General features: G+C 36.9%; 1 protein-coding gene across 5 annotated transcripts in view; it reads right to left on the bottom strand.

Annotated features, from left to right (window-relative positions):
* Nucleotides 1-26609, bottom strand: part of PPP1R12A (protein phosphatase 1 regulatory subunit 12A) — a 159754-nt gene that overhangs the window by 96387 nt on the left and 36758 nt on the right. For all 5 annotated transcript variants that reach the window (XM_061125149.1, XM_061125130.1, XM_061125159.1 and 2 more), the window contains exon 2: nt 3933-4063. In XM_061125149.1, coding sequence (XP_060981132.1) covers nt 3933-4063 — 131 coding nt within the window. The remainder of the gene's footprint in view (nt 1-3932; nt 4064-26609) is intronic.

Below are 26609 nucleotides of genomic sequence, written 5' to 3' on the forward strand. Positions count from 1 at the left end.
TTTATCTCTGGGCTTTCTATTCTGTTCCATTGATCTATATTTCTGTCTCTGTGCCAGTACCATACTGTCTTGATGACTGTGGCTTTGTAGTAGAGCCTGAAGTCAGGCAGGTTGATTCCTCCAGTTCCATTCTTCTTTCTCAAGATTACTTTGGCTATTCGAGGTTTTTTGTATTTCCATACAAATTGTGAAATTATTTGTTCTAGTTCTGTGAAAAATACTGTTGGTAGCTTGAGAGGGATTGCATGAATACATCATTTATTTTTAACTGAAGAGTAATTACAACATTGTACTGGTTTCTGCCATATATCAACCTGAATCAGCCCTAGGTATACAAATGTTCCCTCCCTCTTGGACCTCATTCTCACCTCCCACCCCATCCCAGCCCACAGGCTGTCAAAGAGCCCTGGTTGGAGTTTCCTGAGTCATACAGCAAATTCCCCACTGGCTATCTACTTTACATATGTTAGTGTTTCCAGACTACTCTCTCCGTTCATCCCGCTCTCTTTTTTACCTCCTCCCTACCCCATGTTCTTAAGTCTGTTCTCTATGTCTTCACCTCCACTGCTGCCCTGCAAATAGGTTTATTAGTACCATCTTTCTAGATTCCAGATAGATGGGTTAATAAACAATATTTGCTTTTCTCTTTCTGACTTACCTCACTCTGTGCAATAGGCTCTAGCTTCATCCACCTCATTAGCATGGACTCAGATGTGTTCCTTTTTGTGGCTGCATAATATTCCACTGTATATATGTACCCACAGACTCTCGAGGGTCCCTTGTACAGCAAGGAGATCAAACCAGTCAATCCTAAAGGAAATCAACCCTGAATATTCACTGGAAGGACTGATGTAGAAGCTGAAGCCCCAATACTTTGTTGAGCTGATGCAAAGAGCCAACTCACTGGAAAAGACCCTGATGCCAGGAAAGACTGAAGGCAGAAGGAGAAGAGGGTGACAGAGGATGAGATGGTTGGATGGCAGCACCAATTCAATGGACATGCCCTTGAGCAAACTCCGGGAGATGGTGAGGGACAGGGAAGCCTGGCGTGCTGCAGTCCATGGGGTTCCAGAGATTCAGACATGACTTGGCGACTGAACAACAATAACAACACTGGGATTGTTGTGCCATATGGTAATTTTATTCCTTTTTTTTTTTTTAAGGAATCTCCATACTGATCTCCAGAGGCTGTATCAATTTACATTCCCACCAACAGTGCAAGAGTATTCCCTTTTCTCCATACCCTCTCCAGCATTAACTGTTTGTAGATTTTTTTTGATGATGGCCATTCTGACTGGTATGAGGTGGTATCTCACTGTAGTTTTAATTTGCATTTCTCTAAGAGTGAGCGATGCCAACTAAGGTCCGTCTAGTCAAGGCTATGGTTTTTTCAGTGGTCATGTATGGATGTGAGAGTTGGACTGTGAGGAAAGCCGAGAGCCAAAAACTTGATGCTTCTGAACTGTGGTGTTGGAGAGGACTCTTGAGAGGTCCTTGGACTGAAAGGAGATCCAACCAGTCCATCCTAAAGGAGATCAGTCCTGGGTGTTCATTGGAAGGACTGATGCTGAAGCTGAAACTCCAGTACTTTGGCTACCTCATGAGAAGAGCTGACTCACTGAAAAAGACCCTGATGCTGGGAGGGATTGGGGGCAGGAGAAGGGGACGAGAGAGGATGAGATGGCTGGATGACATCACCAACTCGATGGACATGAGTTTGAGTGAACTCCGGGAGTTTGTGATGGACAGGGAGGCCTGGTGTGATGCGATTCATGGGGTCACAAAGAGTTGGACACGACTGAGCGACTGAACTGACCTGAATAATGAGCGATGTCGAGCAACTTTTCATGTGTTTATTAGCCATCTGCATGTCTTCTTTGGAGAAATGTCTGTTTAAATCTTTTGTCCACTTTTTGATTCGACTGTTTGTTTTTCTGGTATTGAATTGTATGAGCTGCTTGTATATTTTGGAAATTAATCCTTTGTCAGCTTTTTTCATTTGCTATTATTTTCTGCCATTCTGGGGGTTTGTCTTTTCACCTTATTTGTAGTTTCCTTTGTTGTACAAAAGCTTTGAAATTTAATTAGGTTCCACTTATTTATTTTTGTTTTTATTTCCATTACTCTAGGAAGTGGGTCACAGATCTTGCTGTGATTTATGTCATAGAGTGTTCTAAGTTTTCCTCTAAGAGTTTTACAGTTTCTGGTCTTACATTTAGGTCTTTATTCCATCTTGAGTTTATCTTTGTGTATGACATTCTTTTACATGTAGCTGTCCAGTTTTCCCAGTACCACTTACTGAAGAGTTTATCTTTGCCCCATTGTATATTCTCGCCTCATTTGCCAAAAGATAAGGTATCCATAGTGGTATGGGTTCATCTCTGGGTTTTCTATCTTGTTCCATTGGTCTATATTTCTGTTTTTGTGCCAGTACCATAGTGTCTTGATGACTGTAGCTGTGTAGTACAGTCTAGAATCAGAAAGGTTGATTCCTCCAGCTCCATTCTTCTTTCTCAAGATTGCTTTGGCTATTTGGGATCTTCTGTGTTTCCATGTGAATTGTGAGATGTTTTTGTTCTAGTTCTGTGAAAAATGCCATTGGCAATTTGATAGGGATAACAATGAATCTGCAGATAGAATTTGACAGTATAGTCATTTTAACAATATTGATTCTTCCAACACAGGAGCATGGAATATCTCTCTATCTGTTTATATCACCTTTGATTTCTTTCATCAGTGTCTTAAAGTTTTCTGTACACAGCTCTTTTGTCTCCTTAGGTAGGTTTATTCCTAAGTATTTTATTCTTTTTTGTTGCAATGGTAGGGGATTACGATGATTTTTTTGATACGCAGTCAGCTCATGAGGCACCCACTTACTGAGCTTTTTTGCCTTTCCAATTTGCTTTCAGCTGAAGTTCTAATACTTTGGCCACCTGATGTGAAGAACTGACTCACTGGAAAAGACCCTGTTGCTGGGAAAGATTGAAGGCAGGAGGAGAAGGAGATGACAGAGAATGAGATGGTTGGATGGCATCACAGACTCGATGGACATGAGTTTGAGCAAGCTCCAGGAGTTGGTGATGGACAGAGAAGCCTGGCGTGCTGCAGTCCGTAGGGTCACAAACAGTCAGACATGACTGAGCGACTGAACTGAACTGAATTTGCTTCAAATGCCAAATTACTGTAGAATGGTTGATGCTGAGTTCTTTGGCAACTTTTTGTGTAGCTGTAAGAGGATCAGCTTTGGTGACTGCTCTCAAATTGGCTGTCGTCAACTTCCAACGACTAGCCACCGCGCTCTATCTTCAAGGCTGTCATCTCCTTTGAAAAGTCTTTGAGCCACTGCTGCACTGTACACTGGTTAGCGATTCCTGGGCCAAACGTGCTGCTGATGCTGTGAGCTGTCTCTGCTGTTCTACGACGCATTTGGAACTTGAGTAAGAGAAATTGCTCAAATTTGCTTTTTGTCTAACATAATTTCCCTAGTCTAAAATAAACAGCAAGTAGTAAGTCACTAGCGAAAAAACATATAGCAAGAAATAAGCATTAAAATGTATAACATGACCACATTTATTTAGAAATGTATTCCAATATTAAAGAGCAAAATTCAACAATGCAAACCTGCAATTACTTTTGCACCAACCTAATATTAACCTTGAGTCATCTGACAACACTCTACATGTACTCAAGAGAAGAATTACTCATATTAGTTCAAAGTATTAAAGTCAAAGACAGGAGGGAGACAAGAAGATGACCTCACACCAAGAGACAATATTTGGATTCCCACAATCCACTTATTCTCTTTCCTGGGAAGAATAATTTTTATCAATTAAGGTAATATAACAGTTTTCTCATTTATCTATAATAGTTTCTATAAAATCTCAAGTCTCTACAAAAGTATTTGGATAAAAATAAACACAGCACTAGCTTACTCTGCAATATCAAGATATCCACAGGAAGCAGCTGCATGCAGAGGTATCCAGCCTTCATTATCAGGTTGGTTAATATTTGCTCCATTTTCTACCAGAAACTTCACCATATCAACATTGTCATCAATGCAAGCCTAAAAACAAAACAGAAAGCAGGATCAGAAAAACTTTGAATCAATACTCCCAATAACACATCAACAGAATAAAATTCCTATTCTGGAGCTTTTATAACAAATATGTTCTAAAAGGCAGTCTGCTGCTATCTTGACTGTATTGCTGTCAAGCAGGAAAATGGCACTAACTAAATTTTAACAGTACTTGCTCTGACACACACAACAATACTGTATGGGACCAGACTCCTTACGCCAATCCCATGACAGAACAAGTCCATGCCAACACGGAAACAGTCAAAGCGTTATAATTAAGGACCAATAATATACTCTACAGCAGTGGTTCCCAGAACTTCATCTGATGAGGGAAGAGGGATCCTCTCAGGGAGTTGGCAAGATCAAAACTATTTTATAATAATGCTAAGATGGCATTTCCCCTTTACACTATGTTGACATGTGCACTTGATGGTGCAAAAGTGCTGGTTGTAAACATGCTTGTGTCTAAGCACAAACCAAGACAGTGGAAGAAAAAAGAAAACATAGCACTCTATTGTCATTGTATTCACAACTATACATTCACAGGTTTATTTTTTCCCCCAAGCAATTTTTACTTATGAATGTCCTTGACAATGCAGTAAAAACTATAAATCATATTAAATTTTGACTCAAACATACATCTTTTAAATATTTTGTGAAACAAGGCAAGAAACATGCATCAAGATTTCTTCCAAGTATAATGACTGCCCTGAAGAAAAATACCTGTGTAATTTGCAAGCTGATCTAGTCACTTTTTCCATGGAATATCATTTTCTAAAATAATTTTATTGGGGTATATTTACAAGGTTGTGTTCATTTCAGGTGTACAGAAAACTTACACATACAGCTGCCGCGCTACACACAGCCACTGTTCTGTTCTACATACAGCCGCTGCTCTGCACACGGCCGCTGTTATACATATAGCCACTCTTTTTCAGATTTTTTTTTCCCATACAGGCTACAATGGAATATGACTTTTACTTAAACAACAACTTATAGTTAGTCTAGCTTGGGCTGTGGCAGAAACTTTCTTGAAAATGAGCAAAGTAGGTCTGTCAAAACAACTAACAGTATTTATTACTAATGATAAATTGAAGTTTTCAGGAGTAAATGAATTAGTTACTTTAAAAATGTCATTTACTTAACAGAGGTAAAGCACCGCTTTAACTCATTTAAAATGAATCAATAAATATGTGAAGTCCTCCATTTTAATCTTCCCTGGTGGCTCAGTGGTAAAGAATCTGCCTGTCAATGCAGGAGACATGGGTTCAATCCCTGGGTCAGGAAGAGCCCCTAGAGAAAGAAAGGCAACCCACTCCAGTATTCTTGCCTGGAGAATTCCATGGACAGAGGGGCCTGGTGGGCTACAGTCCATGGGGTCACAAAAGAGTCAGACACGATTCAGTGACTAAACAACAACAAATTGTAAATAGTAATATGTACAAACCACAGAAACACGTTTCTTTTGAAGTCCTTCATAATTCTGTATCCCCAGCACTTTATATTATTCTTTGCATGTGGTAAGGGCTCCATAAATGAATAAATGAACAAGAAAGCTAAGATTCAAAGAGATTAATTAAGTAGGCTGAATAAGCCACAGAGATGGGAAATGATAGAGCTGAAATTCTATCACAGATGTTCAGATTCCCAAAAATAAGCTCCTTCCACGCTTAACACCATGTGGACAGATGTTCCTATTTCATCAACTATTTCTCATCTATTTGCAGTTTCTGAAACAGGATATCATACATTCTAGGCACTAAACAGGGCTTCCCTGGTAGCTTAGCTAGTAAAGAATCCACCTGCAATCCAGGAGACCTAGGTTCAATTCCTAGGTTGGGAAGATCCCCAGGAGAAGGGCATGGTAATCCACTTCAGTATTCTTGTCCTGGAGAATCCCCATGGACAGAGCAGCCTGGTGGGCTACAGCGCATGGGGTTACACGGAGTCAGACACCACTGAGCGACTAACCACAACACACCACAGGCACTTAATAAGTGCTTGCTGTGTAAGTAAAACAATTTTCCTTTACCTATCACAGACACAAAGAAAAATACTTTTAGTACTTCTTCCTTGGGGGAAAAAGACAAAGTTAGTGTCAAGAAAAGCACTAAGTACAAAGTACTTCACACCTGAAGCGGGAAAATTCTGACAGGTGTTGGATGTGGGCTCCAGTTCTAGCTCTGCCACAAATACTGTAGCTGGGAACAAGTAATTTAATCTTTTAGGGCTTTGTCTTTCAGGTGGAGGAAAGAAGTCGGTGGGTTATATATCTTCAAAATTCCCTGACATATTTACATTCTTATATATTCATGATTTTTCCGTCTGGAACAAGTTGGCAAGATCCCAAAGTGCCCAAATAGTACATATAGCAAATGGTAAATGAGTATATAAGCAACATTCACATAAAGTTTGAGAATACACTGCTTGGGAAAAGAACTGTGTTTTTCAAGGAGCAGTGGTTAAAGGGTAGGAGAAATGTGAGGACCACAGCTGTCTGATAACAAGAGAAGAAACATCCAAATTTTACTGCATTAGGAAGTAGTTTATAAAATGTTATTTGAGATAGCTAACGACTCACAGTGACTTAAATAATATGAGACCTATTTATAAGTTTAATCATTAATTTTCCTCGGGAAAAGATACTAAATTCTATTCTCTCTTTCAACCTCTCAATTCCTATAGGCGCCAAAACAGTCTTCTGATGTTTATCACTGCTATAAAAATATAAAACCCTACCTGATAAATGCGTTTAATACAAATATGATTTTTTTTTTAAATGGAGAAAATTTCAAATAAGACATTATAGTAAGAGGTATGAGAAATGCTCACAACATAAAAGTTTCTTTAAAAAGATGTAAAATAGTTTGCCTGATCATAATTTTACTTTAAAAAGTACACAAAGGATTAGAAGAATATATAATAAAATAGTCCTTATCACTGGTTGTGAGACTATGAATAATTTTTATTCTGTAAATTTTTCTTTATTTTCAAAATGTGTATAATAGGCAATGCTTACATAAAAAGAAAATCTAAGCCTTGGTTCTTAAGTGAAAAATATTAAATCTATTGTGTTGTAATACGGAAAAATACCAAACTGCAGGTAAAAGTGTAAAATTCATATAACCCCTTTAGAAAACCATTTGACAGTATCTACTCAAGTTATAGTATTGTTAAATAAATGGGGTGGGATGTATGTGTATATGGGGAATTATATTCATGTAACAATCAATGCAAAAAGAACAAACAAAAAGAACAAACTAATGCTACCTTCAACAACATATATAATCCTCTCAGACATAACTGAGTGAAAAAAGGCAGACACAAAGGATAGAGACTGTGAATTTCCAGGCAAAACTAATCTCCAGTTATAAAGCTCAGAATCACGGTTAACTCTGTGGGGAAATAATGGGAGGAGCATGAGGGAGCTTTTGGGAAGACTGAAAATGTTCCCCAGCTTTCTGATTTTTATAAAGGCATGTACAAATGTAAAAATTCACTGAATTATATGCTGTATACTTTATTATATGTAAATTATACTTCAATTTTAAAAAGAACTAGCATGTATTAAAAACTTACTGTGCATTATCTTCAGTATAAAACATTTATCTTTTCCTAAATTGTACATGCTATCAAGTTGATGTCTGACAGAAAACAACAAAATTTTGTAAAGCAATTATCCTTCAATTAAAAAATTAACAAATTTAAAAAATAAATAAATAATATAAAAAAACTCCTGCCTCCTGAGGTTCCAAGTATCAAATGGAATCTCTTTTAACTGATAACCCTTTAAATATTATGAGTTTTCCCTGCCGCCCAAATTCTCACATATTTTTTTTAACTATCCTTAATTCCTCTGGCTACTCTTCAAATTATATAGGCTAAAAAGTACATATGCCAATGCCAAAAGAATAGAAAAAAATCACATTAGTATAGAATGCTAGTTCATAAACAACAATGATTACATAAGGGCATAATAGCACTGGGTAGGAAGTACTAAAATATCCTTGGGAACATAAAGAGATCATGTGATTAAGATGGTCCATATAGGTCTCATGAGAATATACATTTGAGCAAGATTCTGAAGACTGCATAGGAGTTGTTCAATTCCACTAGAATGTCACTGAGTAGATGCACTATGATTTTTAAAAATGCATGGAACAACAGAAGAGCAAGTCATGCGAACGGTATATAGTATCTGCAAACTACAAGACGGAGTAAGGCTAGGTGCTAAAAGGTCTAGGTGCTAAAAGGTCTAGGTGCTAAAAGGTCTGAATATATTGCAGGTAAAAGATCTGAACATAAGGAAAAGATGACAGGATTTGACATTAGAGGTAGCTTTTGATCTACTTTCTATTCTACTCATCAAGAAAACCTGTAACATTTATATCAGTAATAGTGGCTCAATTCAGTAGTGGGGGCAAGTAGAAGAAAACACTGTAGAGTTTCAGGAAGATGATGTTTGAAAAAGCTACTCAGAGTTTATAAGCAGAGGGTTAACAAGATCAGATTAGTATTTCAGGAAGATGACTGGAAACAGTATGAAGAGGGAAAAGCCTGACCTGAGCAACAGTTATTCAGAATGAATATATATTACAAGAGTAGCTTAGGAGTAAACATAAAAGGCTTAATTAAAGATTGGACATGAAGGGTGAGGAACAGGAGGAGGTCATTCATGAAAATAAACACCACAGGTATGAAAAACAAGTTGGAGGAAGAAAGATGATTTTAGCTTTGGATATGCTGAATTTCTAATCATGCATTTCCAGGGGCCAACTGTATATGCAAATCTAGAGCTTAAAAACAAATGTGGGATGAAAATATAATTTGGGAATTACCTGCATTAAATGGTAATAATTAAAATAATGGAACTTGAAATTATTCAGGGAGAGAATGTAGAGAAGTGATTTCTATGAAAATAGTTAAGAGAAAGGTTAAGATTAAATTATAATCATTATATTCTTCCTGGAAGACAAAGATATTTGTGTTATTTTATTCAGTCAAAGAGCATTCTCAAGAAGCTCACCATGTAGTATGGCATTCAAATACACAAGTAAATAATAATATCAAAAGGAATATAATAAATATATATATATAAATATATATATAAATGGCTGTATATTTATTATGAAAGCTAAGAAAAGGAAGAACGGCTGTCATCATGGAACATTTCCCGGAGGAGGCTCTACACATGAGTTTAACATATTAACCAGTAACAAAGACTTTTTGATTTATGAAGATACAAAGTCACATATGGGGAAGATAAAGGCAGGATCCAGAACAGGGTCTTCTTTGCCATCTTATGAGTAATTCTTTGACACTGAAGATAGAAGAGTCTAAGAACAAATGACTAATTTTTAAAGTTTCTCCATTTTAAGAAGGTGACTACCCTAGCTCTTTGAAAAAATATAAAAAGTTATTTCTCAATAAATGAAATGTTGCTGATTTTTATTTTACATGTTTGTTTTAAGGTCAGTATAATGTAAGAAACATCAACAAAAATACCTAAAGCTGTTAATATTAACTCCGCTTGTGCCTTTACCTGTTTTTGAAATGTTTAAATATAAATTAAAAGCTAAAACACCGTCAATAAGACATAAATTATAAATGAATCTCAAGTTTGTGGTGTAAATTGTTCAGTGTTCTCCTGAACATTTACAAAGCATACACAAGAAACTGGCGGGCATGCCCATAAAAATATTGTTGCTAACAAAATCAAAAGCTAACACATGCAGCACATTAAGAGATACAGGACTTGCTGACTTTAAACAGTTGACTAAATATGGTCAGTATATTAAGTCATACATGGAAAGAAACAGTGACTCAACTGTACTTCTAAAATCTTATCTGACGTGATTTATCTGAAGATTTTCTACATATCCCAAGCTATTACCAGTAACAGATGATTGTATGAAGACACTTTTGTCATTTAATTCCAGGTACAGGCAGCTTTATCAACTTGAGCTATCATCTATTTCAAGACACTAGTTCAAGTACATAAAACATCTGTTTTTATTGAAAAGAGGGCCTACTTATTTTTCTCAGCAAGTTAGCAGAAGGACAACTTTGTTTCCCACTCATTTTTAGGAAAAAGTTGAAACACCTAATAACAAAGGATTGAATTATAAACAGCTGCACAAAATTGGCTCTAAGAAGACAGAATCCATGCCTTAAAGACAGATTATGGGTTAGGCATGGGAGTTGAAAATCATTGCATTTCATTTCTAGAAGAGATAAAAACAAATGCACTTAGCAACTGTAATTCAATTAAGTAAAATCAGAATTACAAAATTAAAGGCATTTGAAATAAATTCTAACATGTTATATTACTTTACATGAAGGTGGTTTTGCTCAGTGTACAGACTCTAGAGCCAGACTGTCTGGGATTAATCCAGTTCTGCCAGTAGGCTGGTTTTTGTTGAGGCAATTATATATATATGTAACATCCTGTATGCCACAAATTCCTCTGGAAAATGAGGACAATAATAGCACCTACTTCAAAAGTTTACTATGAGAGGTATATGAATTAATACATAAATTGCTTAGAGCCGTACTTTTCAAATAGTAGGTGCTATTATGTTTATATCAACACATAATCTGAAAGCTAAATCATCACCATTTAAATTTTTCTCTTTTTATATTCTAATCCAAAACTTACTATTTCATCCCTTATAAATTATAAAACAAAGTTAAATGATAGAGACTTGTCAAATATTCTTTGTAGTACCACTTTTGGTAAAAGTCCTATCCAAAAATGATTTCTATGGAGATGATTAAATTTTAAAAGATGCACTAAGAAAATTATACGGATTTCAAACCTCCTTCCAACAAATTACATACAGTGCAGGAGGGTAAAATAAAGGAAATGATTTGGTTGTATAAATGTAATTACAACAACTTGGGTAAAAATATATAATTATAATAATTAGATGAAGTGAATACAGTTTGCATCTAATCATTAGTGACATAATTACTGATAGGCAAAAGACAAACTAACCTGAATACAGAAGTCCTCTAAAACAGTTTCCACTTCCTTGAAATAACTCTTTATGGCTCTTAGTAAGGAAAACTTAGTTCTGCTCAACTGGTGGTAACAGAAATTTGTAAATATACCATGAAATAGTCCAAGGCCTAAGCATTCAGGGTGATATAGAAATCAGAGAGTGTTCATGAAGAGGAAGTAAACTGGAGACACCCTTGTACAATCTTTTGTTCTATTTTAAAGGAAACTGAATTTGGACATATCAAAGGAGGAATTACAGATCTAGTTTATACAAGAAAAACAATGAAGAGCTCCAAGCAATACTCCCTTAACAATAAAAAATAAATACCTTGGTCTTGCATTGAGACTGACAAATAAATGAGCATATACAATCTTAGGAGATCGCCTATTATATATTTTTTAACTAGTAAGATTAATTCTTTACTTTTTTTTAATTGGTAGAAAATTGCTTTACAATGTTGTGTTGGTTTCTGCCATACAACACCCAGCAGTCATAGCTATATATATATATACCCCCTCCTCCTGAGCCTCCCTCCCCTCACCACCCCACTCTTCAGGGTCATCACGGAGCGCTAGGCTGGGCTCCGGGCTCCATATGTGATACGGAAACTTCCCACTGACTGTTTACACGTAACAGTGTATGTATGTCAATGCTATCTCCTCAACTCGTCCCGCCCCCACCTTTCCCCGTCCATTCTCCACTAGGGTCATCAGTGCCATTTTTCTAGACTCCATAATGCATTAACGTATTATGCATTAATATTTATGCATTAATGCATTAATGCGTTAATAAACAATACTTGTTTTCCTCTTTCTCACTTCACTCTGCATAACAGGCTCTAGGTTCATCTACCTCACTACAACTGACTCAGTCATTCCTCTTCACGGCTGACTAATTTTCCATTGTATATATGTACCACATCCTCTTTATCCATCCATCAATGGACATCTAAGTTGCTTCCATGTCCTGGCTACTGTAACTATTGCTGCAATGAACACTGGGGTAGTTCAATTATTATATTTAATTATGAAAATAAGTTCAGCACTGCATTTTAGTTAAATGACTTTTTTTTTTGCCTTTCTTATTATATAAGCAGGTAGGATATAGGTGTAAAAGCAAAGGCCTGCTGATGCTAAGTCACGTCAGCAGTGTCCGACTCTGTGCGACCCCATAGGTGGCAGCCCACCAGGCTCCCGTCCCTGGGATTCTCCAGGCAAGAACACTGAAGTGGGTTGTCATCTCCTTCTCCAATGCATGAAAGTGAAAAGTTAAAGTGAAGTCGCTCAGTGTGTCCGACTCTTCGCAACCCCATGGACTGTAGCCTTCCAGGCTCCTCCGTTCATGGGATTTCCCAGGCAAGAGTACTGGAGTGGGATGCCATTGCCTTCTCCAAGTAGTCTTATCGTAAATAACATTCATTATAAAATGAAAGAATAAATTCAAAACAGATTAGACACAATGGGTAAACCATGGGAAATTTTTCATTTGAATTAAGAAAAATTCAGACTTACGTATATACAATAGCCACAGGAGACACAATGCCTGACAAGAAGATTCAATTTATATTTGTGGATTCAATGAACTGGACAAGGCAAAGGGACTATCACAAAAATGCACAATTTTTTGTGAGACCTCTCCTCCCCCAAGACGAAAAAGTTTCGAGGGCAAAAGTATAGTCACGCACTGGTATTTGTGGGAGATTGGTTCCAGGACCCCCTGCAGGTACCAAAATCTGCAGATGCTCAAGTCCCTTATATAAAATCAGGGCAGTATTTGATTATAACCTGTGCACATCCTCCTGTATACTTTAAATCATCTCTAGGTTACTTAAAATACCTAATACAATGTAATGGCTGTAAATACAATGTGAATGCTACGTAAATAGTTGAAAGTTTGCAGCAATTTCAACTTTCAATTTTTTGGAACTTTCTGTAATTTTTCTGTGAACTATTTTCAACCCTGGTTGGTTGAATCTTTGGATGCAGAGGAGGGCTGACTATAATCTAAGCACTGCTTAAACATTCATTCATACTTCACCCAACAAATATTACACTAAGTATCTGAATGAGAATGCCAAAAGTTGGAACGATAATTATTCAAAGATTTAAACACACTGTACTGTATGTACTCTTATTTCATAGGTGTTATTTCCTTTATTGATAAAGATCTATAAAGTAGTAAGTTAAACTTAGATGTTTAGATGCCAAAGACTTTCATTAGAGGACTTCATAAGGGAAGAATATTACTTCTAGAGTTTAGAATCCTTGTCTGTGCTGTGCTAAATCACTTCAGTCATGTCCAGACTCTTTGTGGACCCTATGGACTGTAACCCACCACACTCCTCTGTTCATGGGATTCTTCAGGCAAGAATACTGGAGTGGGTTGCCACTTCCTTCTCCAGGGGATTTTCCCAACACAGGGAGTGAACCCACATCTCTAACATCTCCTGCATAGGCAGGTGAGTTCTTCACCACTAGTGCCACATGGGAAGAAAGAATATAAAAATGTTAAACTATGGGATTATTCTTTGACACATAACTTTCACTGACTGCCTACTACACATAAAGCATTGAGCCATTCATTTTGACGGCTACAAAGATCAGCACTAGAGAGTATATATTCTTTTCGATTCCTTTACGCATACTGCCTGTCATATAGCAAGTACATAATACATGTAGAATGAATCAAAATAAAATGCTAATCTCTCCTTAATGAGCAGGTGTCTACGACCTACTGTGTGTACACGTACATAAAACTGTACTATATGAGTACTATATGAGACACGCTGCCTTTATTACTTTCCATGTGTTCTCACAACTGGATTATTACCCTTTCAAAACAGAAATTGTCTCACACACCCCACAATACTTAACAGTGCTACTTAATAAATTTTTCTTAATGGACTAAAACAAACGATCATGGAGTACTGTTCTCAGGATGTCTATAATATACTTAGGAAAGTAAGATAAGCAGATAAAAGAAAACAGTAAGCAATTCAAAAGCAGGACAGCATTAATAAAGGAAAAGTCAGCATGTGAGTAGAGATGAGTTAGAGAAAACTTTTTATAGAAAATCTTTTGCCAGGTTTCATTACTGTCTGAGTTCTGGAGATAAAACACAGCTACAAGTACCTGTTTTCTTTGTTGAATGCCTTTATCAGACATGATCACACACTGACCTAAAGGTGTTTAATCAATGGATATATACCAGTAAGAAAATAGTTTCAGGGGAAGTAATAAAAGCTCTTACATACTATTTTATTCAATTAAATTAACAACAATAGGTTACAAAGGAGTATGTATAATATGATTCAACTCTTGCAATTGATATTGCAGACTCTGGAAGAATACAGACATACCTCGTTTTATTGTGCTTCAAAGACACTAATTTTTTTTTACATTGCAGATACTGCATTTTTTTTTAACAAACTGAAAGCCTATGGCAACCCTGTGTCAAGCAAGTCTGTTAGTGCTGTTTTTCTCACCCTGTGTCTCTGTGTCACGTTTCAGTAGTTCTCCCAATATTTAAAATTTTCCCATTACTATTTGTTACGATAGTCTATCATCAGTTATCTTTGATGTTAATATTGCAAAAATACTATGACTCACTGAAGGCTCATGACAGCATTTTTGAGGAATAAATTTATTTTTTAATTAATGTATATACAATTTTTAAAAGACATAATGCTATTCCACAGTTAACAGACTACACTATAATGTAAACACAACCATGATATGCACTACGAAACCCAAGGATTCATGTGACTTGCTGTATTTGTATATTCATTTTGCCGCAGCGGCTTGAAACCAAATCTGCAATTTCCCTGCAGTATACCTCTATATGTCAAATGTTAATCATCAGAAGTCAAAGTTACTGCACTAATTTCCAAAAACTCTACAGTAAGGCTGTAAAATTCTTATGGTTTTCCAAACAAAACAAAGAATTCACATAGTTAGCTATCTAATTGTTCACTGATGACTTTCTTCAGTGCTCAGCAAAATATATGGCCAATAAATAGCATGAAATCTTCATTAATTTAATAAATATTTATTAAGAGCCCACGAGAGCCAGAGACTACCATTCCAGCAGCTAGGAATACACTGGGGAAAGATATAAACCAGATTTCTGCATTCATTGAGCTTATAAAGTCCAGCAGGCAAGAAAGATAACTAAACAAACAATAACAATAGGTAGGATAAATGCTATGGACTTAACTAGAGTACTGAACCTAGACTTAGGAGAAAGAGAGGAGAAATCAGAATCTCTGAGAATGGTGCTCAGGAATTTCCATTTTAAATTGGTTCCTCATCTAACCTAAAAATACACTATATTAAGAACCACAGATATCCATGGTAACTGAAGCTAGAGAAATAAACAAAGCACCAAATAGCATATGTAAAATGTAATCAGAAAAGACTATATCAAACCTGCAGAGCTATGAGTATTTAAGAAAGGGGAGACCAAATAAAAAGGAAGAAAAAATAAAAACTCAAAAAAAACTACACAGGTATGCAAGTATGCAAAAATCCAGGTTAGAGACAACAGTGTGTAAGAAAACGCAGCTTGATAAAATAAAGGAAATGCCCCATATTTTGATGCTACTTACCAACACAGTGGAAAAAAAAACACACGAGATCAAAAAGATAATAAACCCTATTTAACAACAAATCCAGCCAATTAAAATAAATTCAGAACGGTCAAAACTCTTAAAAGTGAATCAAAAATAACGCAACTATTATAAATTCCAATCAGGTAGAAATATTAATACAACTAACAAAACAAGACTGGGGAAAGAAGAGCAAAAATGGATGAGTGCTGAATTCCTAACCTTTCCTAATGATAAGTACAATCTTTCTAAAACTGGAACATAGTTCAAAAAAATCCTACTGCAATGTATTATTCAGAGCCAAATACTTTGTAATTACAAAGAAAATTTATCTAAAATTTAATCATTACTTCAGTAATCAGGCCTTTTCTTTTGACAAAAATTAAAGCAAAACTGAATTTTATACTTTTTAATTAAAACAGTATATGTAATATGTCCTTTTAATTAAAAGTATGTCACAGGATTTGCGTAGAGATTCTAAAATAAATCTCCCTAAATGAATGATAATTACTTACGGATAATCAACTTCCATTATTACTTTTGTGGAGGGAGGGGGGCATACAGCCCATTTCCAAGCACAAGGTTAAAAAGGAGCCAACCTCTTCCTACGTAATAAATTCAATCTAATCAGAAACAAACATATATATAAGGTAAAAATTACAAAACGATAACCTCTCTAAAATTCTACTCATTCTAGTAGACACAGATTATCTCAGTATACCTTTTCTAAAACCTCAAGAATTAATGTCAAATTAAAAAAAAATTTATATATTAAAAAAAAAAAATCAAACTAAGGAAAAGGGGAGAAGTTTGGAAAGAGAAAGGCAAATTAGTTGTTATACCATGACATAAATGTGTGGAAAAAAGCAGGGGAAAGACAGTCTAAGCCTTGGAATCATATTTTTACACCCTTTTCAGAAACGAAAGAGCTCCAAGATGGTAATGATTTCTGCCTCACGGTAAATCACACCCGTGTGTAAACTCCTCCCCTTGAGTGTGGACTGGACTGAGTGACTTGCTTCTAACAAACGGAATGTGGTAGAAGTAATGGGATGTCACTTTTAAGTTAGGTTATTAAAAGACTGCAGCTTCCATCTTGGCATGAACTCTCTCTTGCCCTCTGCCAAACTGCTTAAAAATTGGGAAAATTTAACTGCAGTGTCAAGAAGCAATCTTATTAAGAGGCCCATGTGGCAAAGAAGCAAGATCTGCCAATAACGGGCTTTGAAGTGCTCGCTCTCCCACCCCACCCTAATTTAAGCCTTCAGATGACATGATCCCAGCCAACAGTGTGAAGTCAAAATACATCCAAATTCTTTAACTGTAGAAAATTTGCTAATGTTTGGAATTTCAAGTTTAGAGGTAATCTGTGATGCAGTGATAAGCAACAGTTACATTGCTAGACTTTTTATGAATGTAGAAGGCATTTTTATCCATTTTCATTGCTTCAGTTTGTGTGTATCCAAACAGCATATTCCATTCTCTACTTAATCTGTCTATTCTCCTATATTTCAACTCCTCTTAAATGTGATAAGCTTGCTCTTTAAACTATTATTTAAATTTAGGCCTATCACTTTATTTCCACAAAATCAAAGCTCTAATCACATTGGACCACCCTCTATTTCTTGAATACGCAAAACAATCTGAAATTAAAATTTCAAAAAAAAAACAATCACCAGATAATGTACCAGTACTCTCATGCCCGATACCCCTTCAGTATTTATTTTTGATGAGGGAGGGCATATGAATAGCAAGAAGGAAAAAAAAATCAGCTTTTACACATTCCTTTGCATTGAGGGAAAATAATATTTGTAATTTTCTATAGAACAGTTGAAGCTGAAATTGAATGGTTCTATGAAGACCTAAAGACCTTCGAGAACTAACACCCAAAAAACACCCTTTTCATTTTAGGCGACTGGAATTTAAAAGTAGGAAGTCAAGAAACCTGAGTAACAGGCAAATTGGGCCTTGGAGTACAAAATGAAGCAGGACAAAGGCTAACAGAGTTTAGACAAGAGAACGAACTGGTCACAGCAACACCAGTTGCTGAAGGAACAGCCTCGTCCAATAACACAAGAGAAGACTCTACACACGGAGATCACCAGATGGCCAATACCGATATCATACTGATTATATTCTTTGCAGCCAGAGATGGAGAAACTCTATACGGTCAGCAAAAACAAGACCGGGAGCTGACTGTAGCTCAGATCATGAACTCCTTATTGCCAAATTCAGACTTAAATTGGAGAAAGTAGAGAAAACCACCAGACCATTCAGGTATGACCTAAATCAAATCCCTTACGATTATACAGTGGAAGTTGACATATAGATCCAAGGGACTAGATCTGATAAGAGTGCCTGAAGAACTATGGATGGAGGTTCGTGACATTGTACAAGAGGCAGTGATCAAGACCATCCCCAAGAAAAAGAAATGCAAAAAGGCAAAATGGTTGTCTGAGCAGGCCTTACAAATAGCTGAGAAGAGAAGTGAAAGGCAAAGGAGAAAAAGAAGAATACTCCCATTTGAATGCAGAGTTCCAAAGAATAGCAAGGAGAGAGAAGAAAGCAGTGATCAATGCAAAGAAATAGAAAAACCAACAGAATGGGAAAGACTAGAGATCTCTTCAAGAAAATTAGAGATACCAAGGGAACATTTCATGCAAAGATGGGCTCAATAAAAGACAGAAATGGTATGGACCTAACAGAAGCCAAAGATATTAAGAAGAGGTAGCAAGAATACACAGAAGAACTATACAAGAAAGATCTTCATGACCCAGATAACTGCAATGGTGTCATCATTCACCTACAGCCAGACATCCTGGAATGAGAATTCAAGTGGCCCTCAGGAAGCATCACTATGAACAAAGCTAGTGGAAGTGATGGAATTCCAGTTGAGCTATTTCAAATCCTAAAAGATGTTGCTTTAACAGTGCTGCACTCAATATGCCAGCATATTTGGAAAACTTGGCAGTGGCTACAGGACTGAAAAAGGTCAGTTTTCATTCCAATCCCAAAGAAAGGCAATGCCAAAGAATGCTCAAACTACTCCACAAATGCACTCATCTCACAGGCTAGCAAAATGCTCAAAATCCTCCAAGCCAGGCTTCAACAGTATGTGAACCGCGAACTTCCAGATGTTCAAGCTCGATTTAGAAAAGGCAGAGGAACCAGAGATCAAATTGCCAACATCTGTTGGATCACTGAAAAAGCAAGAGAGTTTCAGAAAAACATCTACTTCTGCTTTATTGACTACGCCAAAGCCTTTGATTGTGTGGATCACAATAAACTGTGGAAAATTCTGAAAGAGATGGGAATATCAGACCACCTGACCTGCCTCTTGAGAAATCTGTGTGCCGGTCAAGAAGCAACAGTTAGAACGGGACATGGAACAACAGACTGGTTCCAAATCGGGAAAAGAGTACAGGGCTGTGTATTGTCACCCTGCTTGTTTAATTTACATGCAGAGTACATCACGTGAAACGCTGGGCTGAATGAAGCACAAGCTGGAAGCAAAATAGCCAGGAGTATATCAACAACCTCAGATGTGTAGATGACACCACCCTTATGGCAGAAAGTGAAGAAGCACTAAAGAGCCTCTTGATGAAAATGAAAGAGGACAGTGAAAACGTTGGCTTAAAACTCAACATTCAGAAAACTAAGATCATGGCATCTGGTCCCATCACTTCATGGCAAATAGATGATGGGGAAACAGTGGAAACAGTGACAGACTTTATTTTGGGGGGCTCCAAAAATCACTGCAGATGGCGACTGCAGCCATGAAATTAAAAGGCACTTACTCCTTGAAAGAAAAGCTGTAACCAACCTTGACAGCATATTAAAAAGCAGAGACATTACTTTGCCAACAAAAGTCTGTCTAGTCAAGGCTTTAGTTTTTCCAGTAGTCATGTATGGATGTGAGAGCTGGACTATAAAGAAGGCTGAACATCGAAGAATTGATGCTTTTGAACTGTGGTGTTGGAGAAGACTCTTGAGAGTTCCTTGGACTGCAAGATTTTATCAGTCAATCCTAAAGAAAATCAGTTGTGACTATTCATAGAAGGACAGATGCCAAAACTCCAATACTGTGGCCACCTGATGCAAAGAACTGACTCCTTGGAAAAGACCCTGATGCTGGGAAACATTGAAGGCAGGAGTAGAAGGGGATGACAGAGGATGAGATGGTTGGATGGCATCACTGCCTTGATTGAAATGAGTTTGAGTAAGCTCTGGGAGTTGGTGATGGACAGGGAAACCTGGTGTGCTGCAGTCCATGGGGTCACAAAGAGTCGGACACAACTGAGTGAAAGTGAAAGTCACTCAGTCGTGTCCAACTCTTTGTGACCCCATGGACTCTACAGTCCATGGAATTCTCCAGGCCAGAATACTGGACTGAGTAGCCTTTCCCTTCTCCAGGGGATCTTCCCAACCCAGGTACTGAACCCAGGTCTCCCACACTGCAGGCAGATTCTTTACCAGCTGAGCCACAAGGGAAGCCCAAGAGTACTGGGGTGGGTAACTGATCCCTTCTCCAGCAGATCTTCCCGACCCAGGAATCAAACCAGGGTCTCCTGCATTGCAGGCAGTTTCTTTACCAACTGAGCTATCAGGGAACTGAATTTTCCATTGCATAATTAATTCATTTGATCACTTTCCCAAAACTGTTGCAAAAATGTTAGTATTTTACATTTACAGATTAGAGTTTTGACATTCCTTTACATGTACTAGTCAAAAGAGAAAGTAAAAAGGCAGAAATAAAAGCACCTAAATTTTCAATTTGCCTTCTTAAACAACTGTCACTATGCAGACTTTTTGAAAGCTATTCATCACAAAAATTTACTGTAATATTTCCCAAACTATTTCCATGAAACTACTAACATGAAATGGTTAATAAATGGTCTATAGTAAAAGTGTTCTTAAAAATAGTTAAATTTAGGAAACAACAGGTTAAACAGATTTCTTTACAGCAGAACTTGTCAACAAATCTCTTTTTTCCTACTGATATCTATTTTTATCACCAAAATCTATTTTTAAGTTCAAGTTAAGGCAGCCCATCTAGTCTGGGAACCACTGTACCATATATACAATGTATCTGTAACATAATAAACAAGTGTACCACTGCACTGCAAAATCCAAGTCTCTAACAGATAGTCCATAATGAATAAATTCACCATTTTACACTACTTTTCACCTTTAAGGGAAAAAGTTTATATGCAGATTTTGTGCACAAATAACTGCATGGAATCAAGAAATTTCTGGCAGGTTTTTGGTTGTTGTTCTTTATGTAAACTAGACAATAATTAACTTGGCTAACAACACATTACAAATGAGATTTTCACCTTTTGAAGATTTTCCAGCTATCTAAAAGACTTTGACACACATAGGAATCTCCATCAAAAAGACAGAAGCTACGAAATTCTGCTAAAGGATCTTTAGATAAAACAAAACACAGTGCTAAAAACCCTAACAAAGCACACTCTCATGCTCCATCACAAAAAAGCAGGCTCACAGGAAGAACGGGTTGAGGCCAGTTACCAAGAAAAGTAACCTGATAAAAATTCAATTCTTTCAGATCTTAACTATGGCAGCTTGGGGCTTCTCGTGCAGAAGACAAAAAGAACCCACGAGTAAAGGCTGAGGCACTGCTAGGCCTTATAGTGTGCTGTGCTGTGCTTAGCTGCTCAGTCGTGTCCGACTCTTTGAGACCCCGTGGACTGTAGCCCATCAGGCTCTTCTGTCCATGTGGATTCTCTAGGCAAGAATAGTGGAGTGGGTTGCCATGCCCTCCTCCAGGGGATCTTTCCAATCCAGGGATTGAACCCAGATCTCCTGCATTGCAAAGAGATTCTTTACTGTCTGAGCCAGCAGGAAAGCCCATGAATACTAGAGTGGGTAGCCTATCCCCTCTGCAGGGGATCTTCCCAACCCAGGAATACAACCAGAAGTCTTCTGCACTGCAGACGGATTCTTTACCAGCAGAACTACCAGGGAAACCCTTATAGATCTCTCCTCAATTTAGTCTTCTTTTAGCCACTTTAATCTTTTATTTCTGACTTTTCCAGCCTACATTCATGCAGATAGAGTTAAATTCATGCAGAATGAGTTAATTTAACTCATTTTCTGTAGTACTGTGAACACACCAGTCCTAATATGCTTAAAACATTGTGTTATTAATTATCTACCCATTCTCCCCTGCGTTCATTCTCCTCTCTTACTGCTTTCACTATTAGGAGCTCTTAAAAGCAAGGACCCTATTTCGTATTCATAGGATAGTATCTAGACTACTTAGGCATTATCAAATGTTGAATGGAGGAAACTGAGTATGATTTAGCTTCAGTGATAGTACTCAAAAATACATTGTTCAAAAAAAAAAAAAAATACATTGTTCATTCTTTGTTACTTACAGATGACTATGAAAAAAGAAAGGAAAAGTGTTAAGTCACTCAGTCGTGTCCAACTCTTTGTGACCCCACAGACTGTAGCCTGCCAGGCTCCTCTGTCCATGCGGTTTCCCAGGGAAGAATATGAGAGTGGATAGCCACCCCTTCTCCAGTGGATCTTCCTGACCCAGGGATCAAACCTAGGTCTCCTGCATTGCAGGCAGATTCTTTACCACTGAGACAGCAGGGAAGCCCACAGATGACTATATTAAAAAAAAAAAAAACAAAAAAACAACCGATGACTATATCAAAAATCAGTTTTTCCATGTCATATCTGACTTACCACAGTAGATAAGTTACAAAACATTTTGCAATCTTCTTCTGTTAGGGGGAATAACACTTTCTTTTTTTTCCTACATGACAAATGTAACTAAAAATTTTAGTATCTATTAATCCAAAGTATTACACTATTTTGCAGCTAAAAGTACAAATGAGTGATACAGATCACTCAGAAAAGTAACATTCTTCAAACCAAAAAGATGACTGGAGCTGAGTAAGATCACACCAGGGTAAGAGACCTGTTTTTGTTTTAGCAGCCCTCTGCTGTTATCACTGCTGCTTTTGAAAGGCTACACCTTTCTCACCCGTGTTCCCTTCTCAGTTAGCAGGAATTCCAAGGCAGAAAAGACTCCAAGTAATTAATCACTTCACTTCACTTAGCTAATACCCGCCTTTAGTGAGACCTGCACTTCTTAACTGTTCCATATGCAGATGTGATCTCCTTCCCTCCTCTATAGTTAGATAAAATAAACCAAAACTACTTTTAACTTTCCTTTTAGAAAAATCAAATTATATAACCAATATCATGTAATGTTTTGTTAAAAATAACATTAGCATTCTAGCCTAAAACTACTGCCACAAAAGGAATTCCTTTTTTGTGTAAGACAGAGTCCCAATGCACATAAGGTTCTTAGTAATTTAGCTACTGTGGTAATAAAGGCAGCCAAGAAGAGAGCACTGAAGACAAAGTGAAGGCCAGCTAGGTTTTTTTTTTTCTTTTTTGGAGTGGTGCCTTGCATTTCACTGAAAGTCTAAAAGCTAAGTCTTGACCATATAAGGCTTTGGGATTCCCATGGACAGAAATGCCTAGGCAACAATCAAATCCAGTCAAAACCTTTAAATACATGAAACACAGGTAGTAAACTATCGTTAAGAGGGTTCTTATTTTTTCTTCTAGTTTCATTTAAATATATTCTTACAGATAATCCCAAAAGTGTTCCTGTAAATCATTATGATCAAATCCACAAAGTTAAAATATATAAAAAGTACATATAAATCACAGAAAATTCCTTAAAAAACAAACAACTTTTGATGGAAATCCTCCTGAAGTCTGTTATTTAAAAAATGTACTAAAAAATGAATTTCATTTTTCTCTATTAACTCATTATGGTGTCCACTATTAAACTCTTGATGTTATATAACACTGTCCTTTAGCCAGTCAATAGTATATACAGCTAAAATGATACCTAACGTGCTTTCTGAGAATCATTTGTTTTTAGGCTTTCTACTTTCTATTTTGCTTCCGTCACCTCCTGAAACTACCTGATAGTATCCTGTCTTCATCTTAATTTGGAGCTCTTAATTTGCCAAACATTAAAAAAAAAAAAAACAAAGAAACCTGAGCCTAAAATAAGAGTATGGAGAAACTGTGCAAGGACTTCTAAGCAAGCAAAGTACTTGTGCTTAAGCATGTAGGTTCTGCGACATCTGTTTCACTTCCATGAAGCATGCTTATTTCCCAGCTATTATTTAAGTCATAAAGTTTCCAATAAAAGAAAAATGATTAGAGAAATTACACAGAAGGCTATTCAAGTAATATCAAAACTGACATCTGCTGAAAAAAGAGAAGCTAATATGTTACTGGCCAAGTTTTCTTTGCACTGTTTGCTGTTCGGTTGCCAAGTCGTGTCCGACTCTTCTTCCAACCTCATGGGCTGTAGCCCATCAGGGTCCTCTGTCCATGGGATTTCCCATGCAAGAATACTGGAGTGGGTTGCCATTCCCTTCTGCAGGGGGCTCTTCCCTACCCAGAGACTGAACCTGCGTCTCCTGCACTGTAGGCAGATTCTTCACCACTGAGCCACCAGGGAAGCCCTTCGCATGTGGGGTGATTAAAAAGAACAAACACTGGATACAGCGAGTGCTGATCATGCCAGGGCTCCTGGAAAAAACAGTGATGACCCTAAGAAAATGAGCACAGATCCTAAGATAATAGTTTACTTTTACATTATCTATATTTTACTTACATCTGCATGCTCACGTCTTCAGAATAGTAAGACATCCTGATAACTTACTGTGTGATTTAATTTTCAAGAATTCAAGAAAAAAGGGAAAATAGAAGTTCATTTCATGCAACAGTATGTAAAGCTCAGTTGACTAGCCATGTCTGATAACAAATGAAATCTTTTCTAATAGCTATTTCATGTTCATAAGAGAACACGCTATAGAAATAATACAAATAATAGAGTATATAAATAAGGTACACCCCCCAAGTTCTGTCTTATCATAATAACACACTTCCTTTTCCAGAAAATATCTTTAGGAAGACCAAAAACAGCTTCTAGACTTTAATACCCTTTACCAGCACCACTACACAGTTCAGATCTTTTTCAGTAACTAGTGAGCATCTATCATTGACTAGGTACAGCATGCTGGGCACATAAAGATAAATCATGATTGATACAGATTCGAATGAGATATATAGTTTTAACTAGAAGCCAAAGAGGAAATTGTGTAAGTAACGCAAGCACCTTACTGTGTAGGAGTTCTGAAGATAGGAACAGCCTAGGGAGGAGTCAGAGCGCCATGAGCACATGTCTTTAAAGAAAGAGTGATGGCTAAAACTATTTTCTTAAAAGTCAGGGAGCAGAATATCAGATAAAGAGCATTTGGTACTGTTAAAGGATTATAAAGAGCAAGAAGGAATGATAGTGATTAGGGAGAATTAAGTAGAGATAAGAGAGGGAGACTGTGGCTGAACTTGCAAACCAGGCTAAGGAGACTTAACTGATTCTGTACTATAGTATTTATCAAATATGAATAATATAAAGGTATCCCTCTAAAAGGGAAAAAAAAAATCCCACAATTTTTCCTGCAATTGACTAAAATTACTTTTATGTCATTTAAATAGCTGCTAGCATAGACCTAAGCCTTAATACATGCCTCAGTATATAAATAAATCTAAACAAATTTATAAATTTTGTCACTACTTTTTTCTTCAGTTTGTAAAAGGGGTTTGTGATGACCAGGAAATTACAATTCCTCATCCAATTGCAAACATGACATTTTCACTAAATTCATCTTGGTCTTTTCCTCATTTGTTGCTCACAGTTAAATCTGTTATATTTGGCACCAACACCAACACAAATGCAAATGTCTTCAACTGAAACTAAGAAGCAGTATTCACTTATAAAATAGTCATTCTACCTACCTGTGTTCCTAGCTACCCACGGTCATATAGTTTAGATTATCTTCACAATTTAGACATTCTTATTGATACAGTAAGAGAAAAAGTATCTAAAGAATGTCTCCTAAATTTCTGGCTTATGTGATTAGATGGAAGATGATGCCACCATATTCAAAATGTGTCAGCTCTAAGATCTTAGAATTCTGAAACTCCCAGAGAAAAATACAGTACCCCACTGTACAGCCTTCTCTCTCTTCCGACTGAATCTCTTCTTTTTCGGTCCTCACTGTGAATTCCTGATTACTGATCCCTTCCAGTTCTTCCCAGTTCACTATTCACAGGCTGTACTTGCCTGCTCTATTTCAATTATTCATTCACCACCCCAGAATTTCCTACCAATCTCTAGGGCTGAGTAACAGCATACATTTCCATCTTACAAAGATGTTGTCAAGCAATGCTAGAAAAATTATGAAACCATATTAATTTGGTTCACTATAACATACTTCTCTTTTTCCTAAATTCCTATCATTGTATTTACCATTTCAAATCTCCTCCAGTTTCCTTAAGATCTCTGATATTAAATTTTACTGCTCCGCAATGCCATCCAAGAGCTATACTTTTACACTACGAAGAAAAATGAAACGGTTAATGGCAATTTTCTATGATCTCACTCTTTTCCACATTAAAAGTTCTTTCATCTCCACATTCCCCTTCTTCCTTCTCTTCGGTTTGGAAGCAGAAACGTCCCAACATTCCTAAACTAATTCCTAATAACTTACTACACATAACTTACTACACAAATGCTTTCTACTTTTCTATATTTGTATCTCAAAATTTTACCCTATGCATCAGCCAAACTGAACCACTCACTAGTTCAATTCTCATCCTGGCATTTCTTCTAATGCTGCTCCCTCCTTCTATAAGTTGCTGTTATTCAGTCGCAAAGTCGTGTCAGACTCTTTGCAACCCCATGGACTGCAGAACGCCAACCTTTCCTGTCCTTCACTATCTCCCAGAGTTTGCTCAAACTCATGTCCATTGAGTGGTAATGCTATCTGCATATCTGCCTAGACTGCGCCCA

Source organism: Dama dama, chromosome 3 (assembly GCF_033118175.1).
Source record: "Dama dama isolate Ldn47 chromosome 3, ASM3311817v1, whole genome shotgun sequence".
Classification (NCBI taxonomy): Eukaryota; Metazoa; Chordata; class Mammalia; order Artiodactyla; family Cervidae; genus Dama; species Dama dama.